Source organism: Protopterus annectens, chromosome 1.part0, assembly GCF_019279795.1.
Source record: "Protopterus annectens isolate FY-2018-M chromosome 1.part0, PAN1.0, whole genome shotgun sequence".
NCBI classification, from domain to species: domain Eukaryota; kingdom Metazoa; phylum Chordata; order Ceratodontiformes; family Protopteridae; genus Protopterus; species Protopterus annectens.
This window is the reverse complement of record NC_056725.1, coordinates 1,736,474,472-1,736,499,762: the sequence shown is the minus strand read 5'-3', so window position 1 is coordinate 1,736,499,762 and position 25,291 is coordinate 1,736,474,472. Positions and strand designations below refer to the sequence as shown.

Genomic DNA, 25,291 nt, shown 5'->3' with positions numbered 1-25,291 from the left:
GTGGGTCCATGAGATTTCTGCTTAGGTCTGCCAGTGAATGTAGCTTGCCTGGCAGGAACTGAGCTTGCAGGTGCACTTGGTAGCGCAAGGCTGTGTTCCACAGAGCCATAGCTAGTCTGCATAGAGGGTACAAGTGGGTTCCCCCTGCTTGTTTATGTACCACATAAATGTGGTGTTGTCTGTCTTTACCAATAATTGTCCTGGAAGAATGCGGTCTTTGAAGACTGTCAGGGAATTCTATACAGCTAACATTTATTTTTGGTTGATATGCAGGTGCATCTGTCTCTGGTTCCATTTGGCCTGAATGCACTGCCCTGCCAAGTGAGCCCCCCCATGCAGAGTCTGATGCTTCTGTTAGGGTTTGGGTGGCAGGGGGTAGAGTGAAATGGAGCCCCTTGGTGTGGTAGCAGGCCTCTGCCCACCAAAGGAACTCTGTCTTTATACAAGGAATTATAGGAATCCTTGAATCCAGGTCCTGAGAATGTTGACATCATAGGCTTTTTAGATACCATTGCAGTTTTCTCATATGCAGATTTGTATATGGAATTAGTAGAATGCAAGAGGCCATGAACCCCAGGGCATGCAGAATTGTCCTTGCAGATAGCTGGGTCTTTGTGGCCAATAGTTTGAAGTAGGTTGTCAAACTTGTTTCGCTGGAGTGAGGAAAGTCATCTGGGAAGTTGTGTTCAAGCTTGCACCCAGGAATACAATCTGTTGGCAGGGTACTAGGTGAAATTTCTTTTCGTTTATGGTGTACCAAAGAGAGGTTAGAAGTTCCTTTACGAATGCCAGATGATTTAATAGCAAGTCCTGGCTTTCTGCCTGAATCAGACAATCATCCAAGTATGGGTATATCTGAATTTTTCTCTGCCTGCAAAATGCAATGGCTGGAGCTAGACACTTTGTGAATACCCTAGTCGCAGTAGATAAGCAGAAAGGGAAGTGCAGAGAACTGACGTGCATGGAGCCTGCCCTGAAGCATAGGTATTTCCTGCAAGATTCCCTTACTGGAATGTGCAGGTAAGCTTCCTTTAAGTCTAAGGTTGCCAACCAGGCATCTTTGCCTAGCACAGGAAGCAGTTGTTTAAGTGTTAGCATTTTGAATTTTGGGATTACCAAAAAGGTGTTTAGAATAGAGAGGTCCAGAACAGGATGCCAGGAGCTATCTTTTCTGGGTACCAGGAAAAGTCTTGAATAAAAACCTTGTCCCTTTTCTTCTGCTGGGACAGGCTGAATAGCCCCGATACTTAGAAGAGAGAGAACCTGCTGTTGGGCCTCTGCCCACTGATTTGGGGGCAGGTCTGGCCAACTGTTTGGGGTTGGTGGGGTGTGGAAGTGGAATCTGTATAGTTGGGAAACTATATTCAAAACCCGTTTGTCCTGGGTAATGAGTTCCCAGTTTTTTGCATGCAGGATGCGCTTTCCTCCTAAGGGAGCAGACAGCTGAGCAGGGCTTGGAAGGGTTAAGGTTAAGTCATTGTGCCATTTTTCCGTAGGGGGGTGCCTTACTACTCCCTGCTTTGGAAGTGGGAGCCCCCCACTGCTTAGGCCTGTGCGTAGCCTGAGACTGTAACCTAGGTGGTCTGCTGTTCCTGGGTTTGGACTGAAGGCCTGGAAGAGAGTCGAAAGGACCAATTCGTTGAAGGGCAATGTCTACTAAAATCTGGGAGGCTGTACTTGCACAAAATCTTTAACAGTATGCATAGATTTAGCTTTTTCCTCCATCTTTTTGAGGACAACTTCTGCTTTGTTGCCAAACAGGCGGTCTTGGTTTAAGGGAGCATCCAGTAATTTAGCTTTAACATGATCTGGCAAGTTTTGCACCTTAAGCCAAGCATGCCTTCTAAGTACAGACCTAGTGACAGCAGCCCTGCAAGATGCTTCTAGAGAGTCAAAATCACATTGTAAAGTATGTTTACCAACTTGTTCTGCAGAATGCATTAAACCCTGTAATTCTGTGTATTCAGCACAGTCAGGAATCAACATTTTCTGTTTAAGTAGTCCCATAATATGCTGCTGGTACTTTGACATATGAAACTGGCAATTTAAAGCCCTAATGGCCAAAGTAGCAGAAGTGTATACCTTCTTACCCAATCTGTCCAAGGCTCTAGAATCTCTACCAGAAGGGGTAGGATTTTTGGCAGCAGTAGCCTTAATGCCCTTTGGTCCTTGGGAAATGGTGTCTGGATCTGCAGTAGGATTCTTGAAGAGGAACTTGAGAGTCAGGCACTACCTGTCAGGTTTTCTGGGAGCTGGAGGTAAAGTGTCTGGGGAAAGGCTGGATTCCAAGAAAGCATCAAATACAATGTCCAGGACAGGAGGGAAAGCTAAAGGCCTGTGTTGAGGAAGGAGTAAGAATTCCCTAAGCCTCTTTTTGGAGTCAGAGTAATCCTGGCTTTCCCAGCGGAAATGTTCCCTAAGAGTGTGCAAGGTTTCACCAAAAGAAAAATCTTCTGGAGGGGAAGCAGAGTGAATGGAATCCTCTGCATCAGAATCTTCATATGTAGATAAGGGCAAATCCTGGTAATCAGAAGAAAAATAGATTCCTTATCAGAAGGAAAATCAGTTCTAGGTCTCAGAAGGGGAAGGCTGGCTTCCCCTAATTAAGGTAATAAGGTCTTCAGCCATTCTAAACATTTGCTTTTTAGGCATACGAGCCTGACCATGTGGTTTGGACGTCTATAGGCGTGGTATGAGTTTTAGGCCTGGATGAAGAAAGATGGAGTTGGTTTAAAATGCAAGTCTGTAGGCCTGAATACACCCTCAGAAGCCGGGGCCTGCACAGTGGCTCTGGACCCATCCAAGGTAGAGACAGCCGCAGGTTCCATAGTTGAAGAAGCATCTCGCGGCATACTGGACTCTGAATGGGTCTCAATAGAGGCCTGCGAGTCTGAAATAGTGGGTATCAGGGGCTGTGAAAGTGCCTCAGAGTACCGGTGGACTGGCGACTAGCTTAACGGAAACATTGTCGGCAGTTTTGGACCTATGCAGTCTAATTGGACGGCTTACCGAAGCCATTTCGGAGTACGGATACAAAGTACCAAAATAATTTGCTGCAAATTTAGCCCGATGATGAATAGTTTGGGGGTTAAACAAGGCACAAAACTGACAGCGAGGGACATCATGGTCTGGGCCTAAGCAAGGAATGCAGTACGAATGAAAATCTTTGAGGTATTTGCTTTCCACAGGTAAGACAATTGTTAACTTTAACTGACATCGGTTGGAGCAAGAAAAAAGATTCCCAACAGGGTACTTTTTTTTTTTTTTTTTTGAAGACTTCGGTTCTGAAACATGAAAATGAAAATTTTAGGAGTTGGCCTACCGGCACTTGCGAACTGCTTCTGCTTTGGGCACCATATGGCAAGAAAGAGTGATGTAATGGCGTCGGCTGCATGTTTTATACCCCTGACGACCTGACGTCATGGAAGAGGAGACAGCATCCAACGCAGGAATCCAAGACTCTGGTATTCAGGCCGGCTGAGGGCTACCTGCAGGCAGATAACCCAAATGTGATGACTGCAACAGTGAAACATGAAGAACATGTATAATTCTGTTAAGCAGTATTATGAAGAGCAAACAGTTTTTTGTCATGTAGAGCATAGCATTATAAGCAGAAACAGAAGCAAAGTTAGTAAAAGAACTGGTGGATCTACAGTGCAGGAATGACCTTTTTTTTACTTTTTGTCATAGTAAAATGATAAACAAGATTATTTACCCAGGCCTTTTAAATATGCTTGTCATTTATTTGAATGAAAGAAACAGAGAACATGTAATATATACTAACTCCCTTCTGCAACACTGCCCAGTATCAACACTCCTGAGTATACTCATTTCAATTTCGCTTGATAGATTCTGTTTCTTTTTATTACTGAATAGATTCTGTTTCTTTTTATTACTGACAGGTGATTTATTTTCAAATTTTCTCTTTTTAATAATAATCAACTTGCATCAGCATGTTGCACCCAAATAAACCTTATTTGGGACCCACCCCTAATGTGATGAATGTTGAACTTTTCGTAAGCTGTTTCAGAGAATAGCTACATTTTCCATGCATGTATGCTGTAGTGATGAACTTGAAAAAAGTGAAATATTTCATACGCAAAGCTAGTGGGATTTGAGTTTTTTAGTATGAATGCATTAATAAAAATTTGCAAACATAAAGACGTATTATGCATTCAAAAGTCATTGATATGGAATTGTCCCCAAGGGGTGATTTTGAGTCTGACTTGAATCACTTTTGCTTGTGGTGTTTGAATGCTTTTAGACTCTTCCCCACTGTTCATAGGTTAGTACTAGGCTAACTGCCCTTGCCTGCCATTTTAACCCTAGCCAATTACCCCATGTGAGAATCAAACCCTGCACCTTGTGCATGTAAGGTAAACACCAACCTCCCACTACTGTGGCATGGTACTTGTTTATGTCTGATTTACTATGGTCATTGGGAGGACTGTGTAATGTGTTACACATGACATTTTCTGGTTTTGTTGAACTTACACCTCCTTGAGGTAGAGCGGAGACTTTTGTAGGTAGAGTCACAGGGTCATATGATCATAGAAGATTACTAGGCTATCGACCGGGAGGTCATTTTAAGCCTGGCCATTTCAACACAATGCAACACCGTACAGGTACTTAATACCCAAGACTGCATAAAGTGATGACTGCCAATGTCCAGGAGGGTTGCAGGCACTATCCTGGTAAGAATTCATGGTGCCCCATCCACTCATCCAAGTTTCTCTTGAACAGTGTCACAGAAGTGCTCTGTTCCACATGAATTGGTAGCCTGTTCCAAAGATGTGACAGCTGCTGGGAGATAAATCTGTCCCCTCTAGCATGTCCTATTTAAGTTGCAGGCCATATGTAAGCCCATGGAATGGGTAGCCCTAGACCCATTTCATGTATGGATATGCAGTAAGTTCATAAGTTTAGGTCTTGGGGTGCCCTGTAGGTCATAAATAAGTCTCTCCTAAAAAGTCTATATGATAGAGTACAGTGACAGGGACTTTAGTGGGTCCGTGTAAGGCACATGCTGGAGACCCTTGAACTTTTGTTAGAAACCTATGTAGTCTCTCTAACTGCTGTAGGTGCTTAGTAAAGAAAACACCGAATGGGGCATTATACTCAATTATGGGACAGATAAGTGTCTGGTACAGAAGGTTATATAACTTTGCTCTCGAGGCAATGCCTTTACTAATCAAATAAGGTATGTGGAAAGCTTTCCTTACAATGGTAGACATGTGGTGGTCGATGTTAAGGTTGCAGTCAACCTGTGATCCCAGGTCCCTTATCTCTTCATGGGTACTTAGGGTACTGTTATTGATTTGATAGTCTGAAGGGACATTGTTTGTGCCAAAGGAAATGATGCATTTCTTTGCATTCAGTTTGAGACCATGACTAATACACCAGTCACTGGTCTGTGTGAGACCCTCCTGGAGTATACGAACATAATTTGGGGTTTCAATGATTGCACCTAGTTTGCAGTGGTCTGCAAACTTGGTCAGCCACAACCCTTTAGTTTTGACCTGAACTTCAGAGAGGTATATACCAAACAGAAAGGGGCCCAGAACTGACCTGATGCAGTTTTCTTGTTGGAGGCATGCGCAATGTTAATTTTTATTTTTAGGTCACGGTCGCGTCACTCTGAAGCTGCTGTCTAAGTATTCCACTATAAGGTTTGAGGATATTCTTCTTCTTGGAGGATGAAGGAGAAAAAAATATTCCATTTGGCATTGCATGGTGAAGCAACAAGGGTTTTACCACTTGGAAAAAATACTTAGGGTAACGGAGTTGTTGAGAGAACATTCGTGCAGGAGCACAGTTTACCTGCTTGCAATCACACTGGATGTCCTTGTGTGCATCTCTATTAGGAAGTGAAGTAAAGTTACAACTCATTCCCAAACTCAGCAGAAGTGGTAGGATCAGGTTCCAACCTACTTGTTTATGTACCATACCACTGCTGGTTGAGTCCAACCAAAAAAATTAGGAATAAGGTGGAGGAATATCCGGTTATTGTTCACAGGAAAGGGATGTCCTCAAGAACATGTCTGAACTTAAAAGGAAGATGGCAGTTAACAACCCAGGTATATGGAGATGTGGCCGCTGTCATTATTGTAGATTTATAGAGGAAGGTTCGAAATGTACGATCAGAAATAAGGTTTTCCATCATAAGGGATGATGGAATTGCGATTGTACAGGGATAGTTTATGCTGCATTGTGCCAGCTATATGACTGCTTTTATATAGATAACATGGAGAGAAAACTCTGGCAATAGCCCGTTTTCTCTCTTTCATAGCAGGGAAATTTTTTTTTTCTTTCCTTTTTTCAGTAGTTCACAAACTAATGTGCAGTCTTTGCAGCTGTTCTAGAAGTTGATTTGCTTAAAATAACTTCTTTGCAGCTGTCACACACTTCATTAATCTGCCCTTTTTTTTTGGGGGGGGGGGCAGATTACAGTCTGGTTTCTGTCTCATTACAACACAGGCAGCTAAATCAAAGCTCCTCTTTGGAACTCAACTCACACTACAGCTGTTTCGCAAATTAGCCTCCGAGCTGTCATTATCTGGTTCTAAGAATTTTAAAATTTACTTAGCTGAAGGGGAAAGAGTTTTGTAATTTTTATTAGATGTGCTTTGATTACATGCAAGTGCTTTTAGACAGTTCTTGAATTATTTGTGATTTTTAAATTGTACAGTCTGCTAATTTAATCACTGTGTCCGCACCAATAAACTGTAATATGGTAAGGAAGTGGACCAATGGTAATACTAATGCTGCAGCAAACAAACAAAAGCTTGTTTTACATGCATGGTGCTGACCTTTGAATCATTATCACATACACATATGCTCGGTTTTCTGAAATTCCCTTGGTTATGTACTAAAGGGGGTATTGTACTGGACAGGTCTGAAGAATGCTGAATACAGTGGAACATTGACTTCCTTGGACCTAGATGCCTTATCTTTGTTTGTACATCACAAAACACTAAAGGATTTCCTCATTAGTGTAGACCTGTGATGGTCAAAGGCTAGATTAATGTCTGTGTGCCCCCATGTCCCCGACTACTGAGTCAACTCTTAGGGATGTGGTGCTAATATGACAGTTACAAGGGCTGGATGACTTCCTGGGAAATACGTTTATGTATTTCTTGGCAAGTTAGTGTTAGTCCATGGCTCGCATGCAGGTTTATCTGTGTTAGCCCTTTATGGAGAACATTTGTGGCAGTGGTCATCTCTAATGCCATCTGCCTTCACGATCTGATACTATTTGCATCAGAGAGCCTTTCCCATAGTGGGGAGTATTGGGTTTTGGAGTCCACTTTTGTGATGCAGAGTCAGTTTTTGCAGCATGCTAAGGAACAAGCTATTTCTGTGTCCAACTATATTTAGGTAACAGAAATGGCAATTTCATTGGAATTTTGCTGCAGTGAAGACATTTACTGTCTGTTTTATTTCTGGATGTATTGGTTTTCATTAGGACCTTCGGGTTTCCTGGTTTAGGTTCTCTTGGGGAATCAATGTCTTCATGGTAATGGCTCCAAGGCTTGCAATGGTCTCTAATTCTGATCTAAGAAAGGATAATGTTCTATTTGACAGCACAAAATTAGATGCCAAATAGAAGTGTACCACTGTAAAATTAAATTATGCATGGTTTGATGGGTTAAGGTGCTGCAAAAAATGGGGGTATATAGACTGATGCTGTAAGACAATAAAGGAGCCTACCTAATGTGATGTAAAACTATCCAGTTGGGCATTTTACTGTCCTGAGTGCTGGATGCGTTATGTGTAATAATGCAGATTAGCTGCCGTTATGGTGGCACAGTGCCACAACCTGTTATGTCCCATTTCTGATTATAGTCAGTAGTTGCTAGTGTCGGACAATGGTTATTACTTGCTGACTACTACCAGCTTGGAGGTACCATATAGCTTGGGTATTTTTTTGGCTTTGTCAGTCATGTGGAAATTAGGTGGGAGGAAGGGCTCAGTAATATCCAAGTGTTACACTATTTTAAAGAATTGCTCAGTTCTTCTCCTTACTGATGATAATCACTCTGCACAAGATAATGTAATGAATGCCTACTCAACAGGTTATGTGCAGCAATTATCACCTGTGTCTGAGCATGTGTAACTTTGTATGAATGAAATGCAGGTCATTATCACATTAACAATAAGTGCAGTTACAATGTAGCACTGAGTCATTATTACTTTTCAGGTAAAACTCTCAGCAGTTGTCACGGTTACTCACATAAGCAGAAGTGGTTATCACATTGCTAAATGCACATGCCAGATTTGATCTAAGCCTAGCTAAGCATGTAAGCAAGTTATGGTGCAGTACTGTGTGACAAGCATTCTTTTTATTGCAAAATTATCTAGATGCGATTGTCCTTTCTGCCATGTGATTGCCATAAAGCAATAGCAAGGTTGAAAATGGTCTTTTTCTTTCAACATTGCTAAATTTTACAGCTTCATAATGTAAAATCCCCAGCTTTCTTGTGCTGCATGGAAATGTTTACTGCTGATAGGGCAATTTTTTTAGATTAATATGTAAGGAACTCTAAAAACATTATTCTGGTTGACTGTGGATAATGAATATGAAGTCCCATGCTTTTGTTATAGTTCCCATGTTTTGGTTAAATTTAATAGATTCATAATTTCATTTCAATTTAATAAGAATTCAATCAGACTTAGACTATTATCAGGGGGGTTTAAAAACAACTCATGGTGAATATCAAGTTAAGTAAAATATCTCTAGTTTGTGTATAATGTGTAACTTCTGTTTAGGATATTGCCAGTGGAAATAGAAGCTGTGACTTAACTTATGTGTATGAAGGTAGAGTGCTGGCACTGCATGCAATCGGGAGTCATTGCTGCTACCAGCAGTCTGAGTGGGTAGCCCAAGAGCTGAAGCCCCATACCTGTCCTCGGCATATTAGTGGAGTGGCAGTCCTTACCCTGATTTTTCCGTTTACATGTGCCCTGTGCCCCCTGTCAGTCATTGTGTGTAATTTGGTGTTTTCACGGGTGGTAGGTATGTACCTCTGCGTCACCACCACTTATGTACCTTATGAAAAGAATAACGCCCCTGTGGATAGGAATGAAGATTTGGATGGTCTAACCAGGTAATGCATTATGATATACATATATATATATGTAGTCTTCCAATTCAGCTGTCAATCATTGGTACTAATCTGTTTGCATTTTCTTTCCTGTGCAGGCTCGTCCACCTTCTGACACTGACATGGCTTCACGAGCAGAACGACAAGTGAGCGTATGGGTATGTGGCCATTTCTACATTCAGTAGGCTGCCAGCCATGCTTCTAACTGAAAACCACTACAACGTGAGCTTCCCTGCATCCACTGTGAAGGTATACTGGATTGCAAGAGGAGGTATGAATTGGAGCGGAGTACTGCAGTTGTTGGAAGAAAAGTGTTCCATCTACCCTGAGCCCGACATCCTTGTGCTGCACATTGGAGGGAATGATGTGATCAGTCAACCACTCGGAAGGCTACGGTTTCAAATCAGAGCAATTTTTGAACACCTGCAGTCATGGTGGCCATGTTGTCATTTTGTGTGGTCTGACAATTCCTTGCCAGATATGGAAAACAGCAAACAGTCAACGGGCAGCGCACAAGGCCAGACGTTTACAGAATAGATTCATGCATGGCTTGACGCACAGGGTCGGTGGATCTACAATCTGCCATGACAGCATCACTGCAGAAGATGTTCATCTGCTCAGAAAGGATGGCATTCACCTAACTAAGGAGGGCATTGCATTTTGCTTGACTGACCTCCATAATGGCGTGAGGAGAGCTACGTAGGATTGGTAACATGCACCCTGTGAGAAGAATGAAAAACACCCATGCCCAAGTAGGACCAGTATGGTAAGTAAAACTCTATTATGCATTGTGTTGTGTAAAATATGATATTTTTCTGAGTTTGGCAAATAACTGTGGGGAGGAGCTGGTGAAGATGCTGAGAAAGGACAACTGTTTCAGGAGAGTGCTACCACGTACAATCGAATATGTCAGTAACCATCCTGCAATACTACTTTTTTTATTCTTCTTTTATCAGGCATGTGTAGAGTTTAGATGACAGGAAGGGCTTAGTAATACAGAACTTGATCCCTTATGTCCATTGCTGAATGGACATATGTAAAGAGAAAAGGCATAGGTAAGGCAGACTGCTGACAATGAAGGAGGTCGTGAGACTGTAGTGGTATCCGTTGTCTGAATGGGTAGGCAGCACAGGTATCGGACAGGTCAGATGGCCTTGCATGCCACTGAAGTCCCATGCCTGTCCTGGGTTCAGTAGTGGAGTTGCGGTCCTTACTTTTCTTTTTCTCTTTACATGTACCCATTCAGCAGTATGTTGGCTATACCAAGAATGTGTATATTTACAATGATATATGTCTACATGGTAAAACAACTGGTTCTGAATGCTGTACACATGTACAGATATCCATTTAGGACTTTTTCTCAGATTTTGGTAAATAACTTTGCTAGGGAGCATTTGAATGTGCTAAGTAATACCTCATTTTGAAGACAGTATTCATAGTTCCAACATGGTAAAAGAACTGTGCCTTTATGTTGTACACATGTACAGATATCAGTTTGTTTCGGACTTAGGTTATGGAAATTATGATTTTTTTTTCATATTTTGGTTAAAAACTTTGCAAGGGAGCACGTCAGTTTGCCAACCAATACCTCATTTTGAAGACAGTGTTACTCCTTACATGGCAAAAGAACTGTGTCAGTGCACTTGTATCACAGTTTGTTTATTTAGTCTTGTAGGATTATTAAAACTATACATTTTCAATACTTCTCATTATTATGCCCATATCTTTGCAAGGGAGCATGGTGATGACACAAATGATGCATCATTTTGAAGCTGACACAGAGATGCACAACTTCTACACTATGTAAGACTCTGTTACTGGTGATGAGATATTATGCTTTATCAATTAAGATATATTATATTAATCATGTTTCTGTGAGTATCTCCGTATAAGGAGCATCACACAGTAATGGTTAAAGTATCATTTTAAAGCTGACATTCATACAAACAAATTAAATACAAATTGTATGGGTCAACATGGTACACTGACCAAGATACTGTGCTTTGCTTTTCCAAAAAGGTAAAAAATATGCACACTACCAACATTCCTTGCCAAATATTTAATAATGACTTTGATACGCACTAACATTTACACTGTTGGAAAGATCAGTGTACGATGAACAACTGTCACATTTACATTTTTAGTCTAGTTTTTATAGTTAGAGTTATGAACATTTTTTTTTTTCTGTATGGTATTACAAATGGATTTTCTTAAAATAAGCTCAGGCTGCACTGTTGTTCCTATGGTGGAATTAAGCAAGTAGCTTTTTCTGAGTTGCTCTGGAGTGAATGAGTTAATAAAAACATTAAAAAAGGCAAGTTGTACCACCTCTTGCTATGAAAGTTTCTCAGCATCAATTACAGATGAGGCTCAATGACAATCTTCCCCAGTGAATACATAGTGGCTTGAATCACTTCAGCAAAGTGTTAAGCTTGCCACATCTCCCACTCCTGTTCTCATAAAATATGGTCCCCCCTGTCTAAGATGCTCTTCACTCTGCAGACTTGGATGCCCAACAACGAGGGCAGGCAATGGCAGGGAAGTAGTTACATCAGGAAAGGAATGACATCTGCCAGGCTCCAGCTTGATCCGTGGTTAGGCCTTCTGTCTTTGCTCTGCTGTTCTCCAAAACTTGCTGTGAGACTACTAAAGATAAGTGCTTATTTTCAATTGTTTTCTGCACTTCTGATTAACTAAAAAGTACAGTTGTGCACACTTACCATAAATGTAGATGTTAAGAGTGTATTCACTGTTGCAGTCATCACACTTGGGTTATCTGCCTGCAGGTAGGCTTGGGTTATCTGCCGGCAGGTAGCCCTCAGTCGGCCTAAACACCAGAGTCTTGGGATTTCTGCTTCGGATGCTGTCGCCTCTTCCATAACGTCAGGTCATCAGGGGTATAAAACATGCAGCCGACACCACATCAGTTTTTTTTTTTTTTGCCCCAAATGTCAGGAGCCCCCCAAATAGGAAGCTATTATATGGTGTGGAATACCACCAGTAAAAAGTAAATACCACTGCCATTAAAAACGGCCATAAAGAGGATAGGTAGAAAGGATAGAGAAAACCAGGGGGCTGGAGGGAGGGAGACTGCAACAGTGAATACACTTGAACATCTACATTTATGCTAAGTGTACACAACTGTACTACATTCTTCGTGTTTCACTGTTGTAGTCATCACACTTGGGTTGATTCCCAAAGCTGAGGAAGGGTAGAGGCAGTCCAGAAGTGTTAGGGCTGGCTAGCAGGCCTTGTAAGACTGCTGTAGCAAATCCAGCTCTGGATTTAGAAAAAATAGGTAAGTGGTGATGCTTGGTGAAGGTGGGTACAGAACTCCATGCTCCAGCTTCCAGAATATCCCTGGGTAGGGACTCCCCTGAGAAATGCTGTAGAGGTGGAAGCAGCCCTAGTGGAATGTGTTCTAATCCCCTGTGGGGTAGGTTTTCCATGGTGCTTTTTGCAAAAATGGATGCAGTGTGCTATCCATTTGGAGATGATTTGTTTTGAAATGGCCTTGCCTTCTGCCCCTGTAGCAAAGCTGACTAGCAGCTGGTCAGACTTTCTGAAAGGTTTAGTCCTGTCAAGGTAGAATCTGCACATCCAAGGAGTACAGGTTCATTTCCCCTTTATTCTGAGGATTAAGGAAGAAGGTTGGCAAATGGATGGATTGGTTTAGAGCCACACTGGGCACCACCTTAGCCATAAATGACAGGTTAGTCCTGAGGGAAACCCTGTCAGCATGGAAAATAATTAAGGGTTCCACAGCCATTAGTGCCTGCAACTCGGACACACTTCTTGCTGAAGTTATGGCTAGAAGCAAGGCAGCTTTCCAAGAGAGGAATTTTAACTCTGCTGAAGCAGCAGGTTCAAAAGGGGGAAGCGTGAGTTATTCTGATACAAAGTTAAGGTCCCAGGCAGTGTGAACTCTCCTTGGGGGCATTAAGTTGTTAGCCCCTCTCAGGAACGGTTTGATGAGAGGGTGAGAAAATAGAGGTGGCTCAGTATTATAATGAGCTGAGATGGCAGAGGCATGGAATTTCATGGAGAAGGATAGGCCTCTGTGGAGTAGCTCTGCTAGGTAATGAAGGATTTGAGGTAAGAAGGCCACTGCTGTCTCCTTTCCTTGAGACTAACTCCAAGAACAAAATCTTTTCCACTTTTCAGCATAGGATTTTCTAGTACTAGGCATTCTGGCCTCACGAAAGACGTCCAGCACCTGTTTGCTGAGGGTTGCTGGTGGTGTACTCAGGGGATAAGCCAGGCTGCAAGGTTTACAGTTTGCAACTGTGGATGCAAAATCTGTCCCTCCTGCTGAGACAGCAGGGAAGGTGTCTGATGAAGGTGCCAGGGTGGCACTGTTGTCAGACTGAGTAGGAGTGTTACCAGTGCTGGCATGCTGAGGCAATAAGAATTGCCCTTGGCCTGTCCTGTTTGATCTTCAGTAGCACTTTTGAGAGGAGGGGCAGAGGGGGGAAAAGCATAAAATGAGAGGTTTTCCCATTTGAAGGATAGGGTATCCACTTTCCAGGCCCAGCGGTGAGGGCTCCTGGTGCAGAATTTGCTCAACTGGTGTTTCTTGGGGGAGGCAAAGAGGTCCACCTCCGGATTAGAAGGTTGAAGGTGTTGGGCTCCAATTTCCACTCGTGTGGGTCCAGGAGATTTCTGCTTAAGTAGTCTGCCAGTGAATTCTGTTTGCCTGGCAGGAATTGAGCTCATAGATGCACTTGGTTGCTCATGGTTGTGTTCCACAGGGCCATGGCTAACCTGCAGAGTGGGTAAGAATGGGTTCCCCCCTGCTTGTTTATGTACCACATAACTCAGCTATCCTAGAATGATTAGGTATTTGAAGGCTGTCAGAGCATTCCGTACAGCTAGCATCTCTTTTTGATTGATATGCAGGAGAATTTGTCCTGGGCTCCACTTGCCCTGAATGCATTTGCCTGCCATGTGCGCCCCCCATGTATAGTCTGATGAGTCTGTTGTCAGGGTTTGGGCGGCGAGGGGTTGAGTGAAAGGCAGTCCCTGGTTGTGGTTGCATGCTTCTGCCCACCAAAGGAACTCTGCCCTTAGACAAGGTATGATAGGAATGACTGTTTCCAGGTCCTCAGAATGTTGGCACCAAAGACTTAAGTACTATTGAAGTTTCCTCATATGCAGTTTTGCATATGGAATTAGCAGAATGCATGAGGCTACGAACCCTTGGGCTTGCAGTATCTTCCTTGCAGATAGCTGGGCTTTGGTGGCCATTTGTTTGAAGTAGTTGGTCAAACAGACCTGTTTTTCTGGAGAGAGAAATGCCATCTGGGAAGTTGTGTTCAAGCTTGCTCCCAGGAATACAAATTTTTTGACAGGGCACCAGTTGTTGATTTCTTTTCGTTGATGGTGTACACCAATGAAGTTAGGAGTCCTTTTACAAATGCCAGGTGCTGAAGTAGCAATCTGACCGCCCACCCGAATCAAGCAATCATCCAAGTATGGGAAAATTTGGATATTTCTCTGTCTGCAGTATGCAATGGCTGGAGCCAGGCACTTTGTGAATACTCTGGGCGCAGTAGATAAGCCAAAGGGAAGTGCAGAGAATTGATAGTGCATAGAGCCTGCCCTGAAGCGTAGATATTTCCTGCAAGACTCCCTTATGGGGATATGCAGATCAGCTTCTTTTAAGTCTAGGGTGACTAACCAGGCATCCTTGGCTAGCATAAGGAGATGCTGTTGCAAGGTAAGCATTTTGAATTTTGGGACCATCAGAAAGGTGTTGAGAATTGACAGATCGAGGATTGGGCACCAAAAGCACTCTTCTGGGCACCAGCAACAGTCTGGAGTAGAAACCCTGTCCCCTTTGTTCTACTGGAACAGGTTGAATAGCCCCGATATTGAGCAGGGAAAGTGCTCGCTTTTGAGCCTCTGTCCACTGGTTTGGAGGAAGGTCTGGGAACCCGCTTGGGGTTGGCAGTGAATGGAAGTAGAATCTGTACCTCTGGAATACAATGTTTAGAACCTACTGGTCCTGAGTAATGGACATCTAGTTTTTTGCATGAAGGGAAAGTTTTCCTCCTAGGGGTGCAAGCAATTGGGCAGGGCAGGACTGGGAAAGCTAACAGAAAAGTCATTGTGAACTTTTTCCATAAAGAGGTGGCTTACCACTCCCTGTTTTTGAGGTGGGAGCATTCCATTGTTTAGATCTTTGCATACCCTGAGACTGTAGTCTTAGTGGTCTGTTTCCCCTGGTTTTCGAATGAAGGCCTGGAAGGGGCTGGAAAGGACCAGTTTTTAGAAGGCCAATGCTAATGAATATAGGTGGCTGCACCTGTAAGAATTCATTGACAGTTTGCATAGATTTAGCTTTTTCTTCCATCTTTTTAAGAACAACTTCTGCTTTGGTGCCAAACGGTCCTGATTTAAAGGAGCAACTAGTAATTTTGATTTGACATGATCTGGCAAGATTTGTTCCTTCAGCCAAGCATGCCCTCAGTACAGACCCAGTGACTGCAGCCCTGCAAGATGCTTCTAGGGCATCAAAGCCACACTGCAAGTATGCTTCTAATTTGGTTTGCAGAATGCATTAACTCTTGTAAATCTTTATTTTCTGCACCATCTGGAAGGAACACCATTTTTTTTGTTTAATTAGTTCCATAATACATTGCTGGTACTTCAACATGTGAAACTGGCAATTCAATGTCCTGATGGCAAGAGTTGGAGAGGTATATACCTTCCTGCCCCATCTGTCTAAAGCTCTGGAATCCCTGCCTAAAAGGTAGGGTTTTTGGCTATATTAGCCTTAATGCCTATAAGGATCCTAATGCGGATCCAGAGACCATTTTCCTAGGGACCTAGAGAGAAATTTGAGAGAATCAGGTACTCTGCAGTACCAGTCAAGTTTTCTAGGGGCCGGTGGTAAAGTGTCTGGAGTAAGACTGGATTCCATAAAGACAATCTACAATATCCAGGACAGGGGGTATAGCTAGAGGCCTGTGCTGAGGCAACTCTAAAAAAAATTCTCTGAGTCTCTTTTTGGACTGAGGGTAGTCCTGGCATTCCCAGCGGAAATGCTCTCAAAGTATGCAAGCTTTCACCAAAAGAAAAATCCTCTGGAGGGGAGGCAGAGGGAATAGATTCCTCTGCATCTGAATCCTCATAGGTTGATAAGGGTATGTCCTGTTTATAAGAAAGGTCAGAGTCTTCGGACTCCTGGTCTGTAGAATCAGAATGAAACTCAATTCTTTGCTTTTAGCAGGGGAAAGCTGGCTTCCCCTAATTAGGGTAAAAAGATATTCAGCCATTCTAAGCATTTGTTTTTGTGGCAAGGGAGCTTGAGCTTTGGTCTTCGGTTGTCTAGGCGTAGTGCGTACTCTGGCCCTGAGAAACTCAGTAGTTTTAGCTAGAAATGAAGTTGTCAGTTTAATGCAAACATTGGTAGGTTGGAATACACCCTCAGAAGCCGGTGCCTGCACAGCGGCTCCAGACCCATCCAAGGTAGAGACAACCGCAGGTTCCATAGTTGAAGCATCTCACAGCACACCAGACTCTGAATGGGTCACAGCGGAGGCCTGCGAATCTGTAGAAGTGGGTATCAGGGGCTGCAAAGGCGCTTCACCAGACTGGCGACTAGCTTAACAGAAGCGTCGTTGGCAGTTTTGGACCTATGCAGTCTATGTTTTTTCAGATCAGTAGTCGGATGGCTTATCGAAGCCATTTCAGAATATGGAGAACGAGAGTGTAAGGATTTAGCGACAAAGATAGTCCGACTATGAGTGGTTCAGGCTCTAAACAAGGCACAAAACCAACAGCGAGGGACTTGGTGGTCTGGGCCTAAACAGGTGACACAGTAAAAATGAAAATCTCTGCGAGGTATTTGCTTTCCACAGGCAAGACTACTGTTAACTTTTTCTGACATCGGTTAGAGCAAGAAAAAAGGATCCTCAACAGGGTACTTAGCTTTAGAAGACTTCAGGTTGAAACTCGAAAAACGAAAATTTCAGGTTGCAGCCGACTGGCACTTGTGAACTGCTTCAGGCTCCTTCTCAGCAAGAAAGACTGATGAAATGGGTAGGCTGCATGTTTTATACCCCTGATGACCTGACGTCATAGAAGAGGCGACAGCATCCGACTCAGAAATCCCAAAACTATGGTATTTGGGCTGACTGAGGGCTACCTGCAGGCAGATAACCCAAGTGGGGTTGGGAGGGTGGCCTAATGGTTAAGGTGTTTGCCTTACAAACACAAGGTGCAGTGTTTGAGTTTCACAAGGGATATTTGGCTAAGCTTAAAATGGCTCGCAAGGGCAGTTAGCTTAGTACGAACCCTATGAACCTGTGTGATGACTGCAACAGGGAAACACAAACAATGTTTGCGGCATATCTATTTAATCTGTGCAACTGTTTTTAGGCTTAGTGAAATGAATCCTTACATTTGTTCTGATCTTTGTCTCCTTGTTTTTTCTACTTGTTCTGTTCATTTTACTTGTTGCTGCATTTAGAAAAAGACTAGCATATAGCTGAATTTAGTACAGTTTGTGACCTCTGGAGCTTGTAGTAGTTAAAATTGTCTAGTGATGCCTGGCTTTTGCTTTGTGGAAGGGAGTTTGTTTGGTCAGATCTGGCTAGATTTACTGCTACAGGGCTCTGTTTTAATGGGTTTTTGATTGGATAATTTGAACAGTGGCTGATTCCTGTTTCTCTGCCTTAAATAGCTAGTGTTTAAACCAGTTTGTGCTCGTTTGCTCAAAGCTTCAGTGAGTTAGGCTTCTTTTCAATTGTTTTCTGCACGTCTGACTAATTTGCTGCCTGTTTAAACTGTGCAACTGTTTTTAGGCTTTGTGAATTGAATCCTTACCTCTGTTCTGATCTTGTACAGCCACCTACCCGCCCAGCTGTTGTTGTGGTCTTAAGCTTGGTGGCTCGAGTTGCCCGCCTCTACTATATATCCGATATTGTACACTTCTCCCAGTCCCATTGCATCAGCTCATTCTACAGAGTACAGTGTTATCAGTTGTGAAGACCCAACCCTTTAGCTTCTTAACCTTGAAGTATCTTCTTTCTACTCGCTTCCTACTTTGGGCTTGTGTGTTCAAGTGCATTTAGTCTGCTGCATTTGATACTGCTTGACGGTAGCCTGATTAAATTGATGATGGTATTCTACTGAATTGCTGCTTTGAGCTTGTTTTTCCTGTTGTGATTGTGAGCTAATTTATCACATTTGCACTGTTTTACAGCAATTTACTGATAACTGCATTTCATTGATATTTACGGCAATTCATCACTGTTTAACTGCATTTTACTGCATTTCATTACTGTTTTAACTGTATTTTTTTTCATACTGTGAATTCTGTTTTTGTCTGCTCTTTATGAGTTTTACTGTGTTCTTACCCTTAAAGTGAGTAGCATAGTCTAGATACAAGGTTTGCTTCATCCAGAGCTGTTTTGTTTTTGCCTGCTGTATTTTTGTCAGCCATCTTGTGTTTTTAGGGGCCTATCTCCTCTGCTAGTGAGAGCAGCAGGGCTGCCTGCACCCTGTCTGGCACAGGCTGGTAAAGAAAGCAGAAACTAGCAGGACTGACAGTTTTTTACCCATTGAGAGGTACTCCAGCTACAAATTTTCCCTTAGCACTTATGTGATCACCTAGTAGTACTCTTCTTAGAGTTTCCATCTCTTAGCTCTTTCTCTGGCCTCTCTCCCTCAGATTATGACAAATATGGATGGACAATTTCTTACAGCTTCTCCTGCCAGTCTGGTCGACATGGGCATCCTGAGACAGTGAAGAAACTGTCTCATGTACACAGACAACTCTCTACTACTACCACCTAGGAACACAATTTGTGAGAGATGCAATTACATTAAGAGCCTAGAATCTATACTCTCTCCCTCACAAGCCAGTATACCTTGCACTGAGAAGGTTGTCAACATAAACGCCACATCTCAACCACCACCCACACCTACAAAACACATACCCACATATGTGGAGGTCCTCAACAAAAACATACCCAAACAAGAGAGACCTCAGAAGCAAAAACACAAGCAAACTCCACTGCTCACCACACCACACACCATACATAGTCCAGACAACATTCTCTCACAGCCACTAAGGCCTAAACATAAACCCAACATATTAGTCCTAGAAGACTCCATTGTGAGACACACAAAGTCACGGTTAGTTTGTCAGGTGCCAGAATCCACCATATCACCCATGCACTCAAGTTTCTCAACAAGGTACTGTTATGGCTTTGTCATACCCCATGTTGGCATGAATGACTTGAGGGCGTACCTCCCTGGACTATATGGAGAGAGACATGACCAACCTCACTGAATGTGTGCCCGAGGCAGGTATGTTCCTAGCCTTAAGCAGCATTTTACTGCCACCCAGAATGTCGTCTCAATACAAACAGAAAAGGACTAACAACTGGCTTAGTTTCTGGTGTCAATCCAATGGGATACAGTACCTGACAGCCTCCTGGGAAGGCATGATCAACAGACCACTTTGCTTTGCCAGAGATGGCCTGCATCTGTCTCCCTTGGGCTTCAGGCAAAGGCCTCCCCCACAGTGCCTTTTTTAGGCAATGCCATGAGGTCAAAACTACCAACATAAAAATTTCATCAAAATGCAAATTAAAGGTCATGCTGTTAAATGCTAGGAGTTTAAACTTGAAACTGCACTCACTGCAAGCATTCTTAACCCTGGAAGATGCCGACATTTGTGCAGTTAAAGAAACCTGGTTCAAAGCTGTGTTTGAGCACCCCTGCCATACCAGGTTACTCATCCTATCATGCATTCAGACCCCAAAATGTGGGCAGCAAAACAAGAGGAGGTGGAGTTGCAATATATATTAAAGACATACACACTTCCAGGCTTTCAAACAGTATGATGCACAGAAGACACTCCAGGTGCGGTTAACCATTGACAGGACCCCTCTTCAAATCACAGATAGCTATAGGCCCCCAACTTTGATTCAAGATGCCCACTCCACCTATCTGGACCTCTTCAAATCGATCAAGATTTAACCCTTTACCCTGATCCTGGGCGACTAACTATGCAACCAAAGATTGGAACTACTCATGCCAAAATACAAATGCTCAGAGATTCCCTGATTTTTTTCATTGCAAATGCCTTGGACCAGCTGGTCGAAACACCCACAAGAGGTGATATCTTGGACTTGGTATTAACCAACATGAGTAACCACTGCAGCATCCCTACAGTGTTATCCTCCCTGGTAAGATCGGACCACAAAGCGGTCACTTTCAAAGTCAACACCCCCCCCCAGCTAGGGTCAAACAAAAAAAACTTCTCCAGAGCTGATTACAACCTCCTGAGGGAAGGTATAAGCAGCTTCACAGCCCCCCTCCTCCTCCATAGGAACTGGCACATATGTCTAAACTTACACCAGAGAACTGTACGAGCATTTATTTAGCTGCATGGAATCAGTAATAACCAGACAGGACAAAATCATCTTCCTCAAGAAAGAGTACACCTGTCTGGTGGACATCTGCAATAAAACTCTATAATAAAAGGAAAAAATTGCTGTCCAGAACCAAGGAGGAGCAGGTACCTAAATGGAAGCAATCTCTCCTTAGCCTGAACAAGCAAATAAGAGTACTAGTGAAATCCTCCAAAGCAAACTTCGTGCGCAAACTGGCCACATCTACTAAAGACTATCATAAGGCTTTCTTCACATTATGTCCACAATATCAGAGAAATCACTCAGATCTGTTCAGAGCTGGTGGTCAAGGATACCACATACAGAAACGCCGTAGATATAGCCAAACTGCTGGCAGACAGGTTCAGCGAAAAATTCACCCTTCTGTCCCCCCAATCAGTAAATCAGGACATTCCCAGGACCAGCGCCCCTCCCCTTATCTATATGGAACAAGTCATCACTACCCTCTCAAAGGCAAAAAATAAAGCCTCCATGGGACCCGATAATGTCCCAAGCTGCATCTTACATGAACTCAGGCAAGAACCTGCAGCATCATCAGGCACCCTATTCAACCAAGTTTCATCCTAGCCAAGTGGAGGTGTCATCTCTCTCTGCACAAAGGTGGAGCATCCACCAATTCAGGAAATTTTAGACTTATCAGCCTAACTAGCCTGATCTGCAAGGCCATGGAGTGGATCATCACGGACCTCATCAAGAAGGACATTGGCAACCTCCAAACACCCAATCCACCACAGTTTGCTTTCATCAAAGGGAGGTCATGCCTGTTAAATATCGTCGACTTCTTTAAGACTATCATCAAAGCCATGGACAATAGGAAGAAATTGCACATCGCCTACCTTGACCTGGCCAAAGCCTTCGATACTATTCCCCACTCAGGTATAATAGATAAACTCTCTCAACTAGGCATCAATCCATATGTTACCACATGCGTAGCAAACTAGCTCACTGATAGAACCCACCTAGCCAAAATAAGGGAAGCCACCTCAAGCAGTAGACCCGTAACAGGCAATGTATCCCTGGGATCGATCTTGGGGCTTCTGTTGTCTGGAATATACTTTTCTAAGGTGCAAGCCAAACCAGAGGGCTATGGCTGATAGATTTGCAGATGACTGCAAGCTGGGTGCAGTCATCAATTCCCCCTAGTGATGCGGTCAGCCTCCAAGAGGGTCTCACCCAAAAAATGACTGGTGCCAGAAATATGGCCTCAAATTGAATGCAAAAAATGCATAATCATCCCCTTTGGGGAGAGCGATGTCCCACAAATTAACACATTAATAACAAGGTCCTAAGCACACAATCAGTCATGAAGGTCTTGGGCATCCAGGTTGACAGCAAACTGACTTTTGAGCATCATATTGCATCCGTTGGACGGAAATCTTTCTACATCACCCACCTCATAAGTAAGGGCATCTCATCCAGGGATGAGGTCATAAAATCCCTATAATCTTCATGTAGAAGACCCATTATTATAGAGTACAATGCCCCTTTTGGCATGTACCTAAAAACGCACATGCAGCAGCTAGAGAAAACACAGGTTCCTCACCAGGAGAATCCAGAGCATCAAACATCTACCTTGCACGATAGGCTAAAAGCCCTGTCCCTCTACTCAGTCTCACAGACTCAGAGGCAACCTCTGTCTGGCATACAAAGCAATCTCAGACCCCGCCTTCATGGGACTGCTGTATATCCGCAAGTCAAGCTCCACTTGAGTAACCCCCACAAGCGATCTCAAATTGGTCTGTGACATCAATAGGACTTGTTGGAGGGACAGATTTGTGTCCCAGAGACCCCCCCTTCTGTGGAATAAATTCCATGTCAAGCAGAGCACTTTATTAACCCTTTTTAAGTGTAACCTGGATAACTGGATAGGGAACAGAAAATACAGCCCTGGGATTCGACCTGTGTCCCTGCTGGACAAGGGCATCAGGTGCTGACTTGTTGGAACATGAGCTAAATTCTTGGCTAGGCCTCAGGGCCAATAGCCTAGTAACTTCCTATGATGACATGAAAACACAACCGTCAAACATCCCCCAAGACGGGGTTTAGTATGGAACTCCAATACCTCAAGTCTGACTTCTAAAGATTTTCAGTACATGGAACCAACAGAGGTTTCTGCTAAGCTTTTTATTGACTCGAGTAAATGTGACCTGTAAAAGCCAATCTTACAATTTTATTTATTTATTTATTTATTATTTATTTATCATTTGTTGACTGGGAAAGTCCGACTAGGTTCCACAGGGCCTGTTTTCAGCGGAGGCCGGGGGAGAAATGCTCCAGATGCATGTCTTTGGAATGTGGGAGGAAACCAGAGTACCCGGAGGAAACCCACGATAACACAGGGGGAACATGCAAACTCCACACAAAGGCACCCCAGCTGAGAATCGAACCGGAGAACCTCTTGCTGTGAGGTGACAATGTTAACCACTGCACCACAATCATCAGTGCTAACAAAAAAAAAAAAGTTCCTTACAGTTCCAAACTTCCTAATTCTAAGCTTATAAGCCTTTGTGCCTCTCCTTTTCCCCTTAACCTTTCACAACGGCTGAAGTAAAAGTTATTTTACCAAATCTGTATAGCACTCACCTTTTCCTGTAATTTGTTACATGGTTCTTGAATGCACACCCAAAAGCTCCATTGGTGGAAAATGTAGACACCTGTGCTGGATTAGCCATTGTTTTTTTTTTTTTTTTTTTTTAATAAAGGTGCTTACAGGATTCAAACACCCTGTAGAAGAATTACAAAATAACTTTCTTCATAGCAAACCACTAACACTGCAAAAGAAATGCACTAAAATCTTTCAGCCTACAAAAACTTAAATTTTCAGGGCCCAACATTAATAAAAGCTGCTCAGCTAACACCATCTGTTCTGCAGATGTGTTTCTCACAGAGAGCTCAAAGGAAAAATGCCACAGGGAAAAAAAACCCACAAGAAAGCTATCAAATCAAACTACCTGAACGGATAAGAATAAGTTGAAACTCCTGGAAATAAAACGAACAGTTTTGCTGCATGTATACAATAAAACAAAAGCCTTTCCAGCATCATAAACTGTATATTTGTGTAGCATCACAAGGGAGAGCACTTTACTGCTCTACAACAAATGCAACAACATGGCATGTGAATTTCCTGCATATCCTTTACATTACGATACAGGAAATCCCTGCATATCATCTTATGTTACCTATTAAGATAAAACTACATTTCTTCCATTTGTTAACAAAGACAGTTTTGTATTCTGGCTGTAGTCTACTGCCTTTCACAAATTTGCAAAAATCTCAGGATACTTCCCCTGTAACAGCAGCCTACAAGGTAGATGTGCTCATCCTCTCCTGCTCTGTACAATATGTTTTTAAATGATCAAAAAAAATGCTGGAAACTGGCAAAAAAAGAAGACATACCTTGACAACTTTCACAAAAGGCTGCCCATCAGCATCATATCTACTTCCGTTCACTTCTGTGTCCTTGAGCCATTGGATATGAGGTTGTGGGTCACTGTAAACCTTGCATACGAACTGCACATTGCTGCCCACAACTGCCGTCTGGTTGGCAGGAAGCCCTGCTTGCAAAATAGGACGATGGGGAGACCTCTCTGAAAAATACAGATGTAGAGTAATAAGAGATGCAGGGATACTTCTGTACAGATGAGACATAATCAATTCTTCAATATAAGCGATTCACAGGCAAAATTAAGGCCATAGGGCAGCATTACCAAGTCTGCAGAGCAAATTGACAAGACAAATCACAACCTCCAATATCTAAGTCCTTAACAAAAAACAACTTAAAGAGGAAACATAATAGCAAACCCAGCTGGTGCAGAAATGCATTGTACTTGTGCTCTACTATACATAAAAAGTATAGAAGGTATAACGAAACATCTTTCTCCATAACAAGCCATTAACACTGCAAAACAAATGCACTACAACCTTTTTAGCCTATATATGCATACAAAGACTTAAGTTTTTAAGGAAGAACCCTAATGCAAACTGATAAGTTAAAGATCAGATGGTGTTTACTAACTTCCATCTTTTTGTCGTTTTTGTGGTTACTGCATGCTGCTTCTAGTTTCTGGAAAATTTTTTGTTTAAATCATAAAAATTTCCAGTCCCACAAAATGTAGGCACAAGCACTGACCTCAACTGTACTGTGCCTTAGTGTGACTTGCCACTTTTACTCTAAACAGTGAATTTTTTCACAAGCACACGCGCGCACATGTACAGGCATGCACATGTACACGCGCACACGCACATGTACATACATATATACATCTATATATACATACACGTATATATATATATATATATATATATATATATATATATATAAATAAAAAAAGCTCACATAATATCCAGCACGCCAAAGAATTGTAAATCCAAGCGTTGGTGTAAAGAAGTTTATTAGGCTAACCGCCCAACTAAAACACAGACTGGTGGCCGGTTTCGCTCACAGCGTCCTCAGTGTGTATCATAATGCAACGAGGACCCGGATTTAAATACGTAAGCATCTGTTACGTGGCTAGATTTAAAGTCACCATAACCTATAAATATTCAACATTGTTACATATACAGGTTACTTAGCTGTATACATAACTAATCAATGTGTTTACAAAAATCACTATAACACGCTGTTTACATAATATATAAATGTTACAAAGCCCTCCAAACATACCAAGTAAAATAATTAAACAAAAAACAATAATTAATACTCCCACAATATATATACACACACAGACATACATGTATACACACACAGACACGTATACA

At 42.6% G+C, this 25,291-nt stretch overlaps 1 protein-coding gene across 2 annotated transcripts in view; it reads right to left on the bottom strand.

The window, feature by feature from the left end:
- LOC122799715 (fibroblast growth factor receptor 1) overlaps window positions 1-25,291 on the bottom strand; it is a 749,414-nt gene that overhangs the window by 540,828 nt on the left and 183,295 nt on the right. For both annotated transcript variants that reach the window (XM_044068959.1, XM_044068968.1), the window contains exon 3: window positions 23,930-24,120. In XM_044068959.1, coding sequence (XP_043924894.1) covers window positions 23,930-24,120 — 191 coding nt within the window. The remainder of the gene's footprint in view (window positions 1-23,929; window positions 24,121-25,291) is intronic.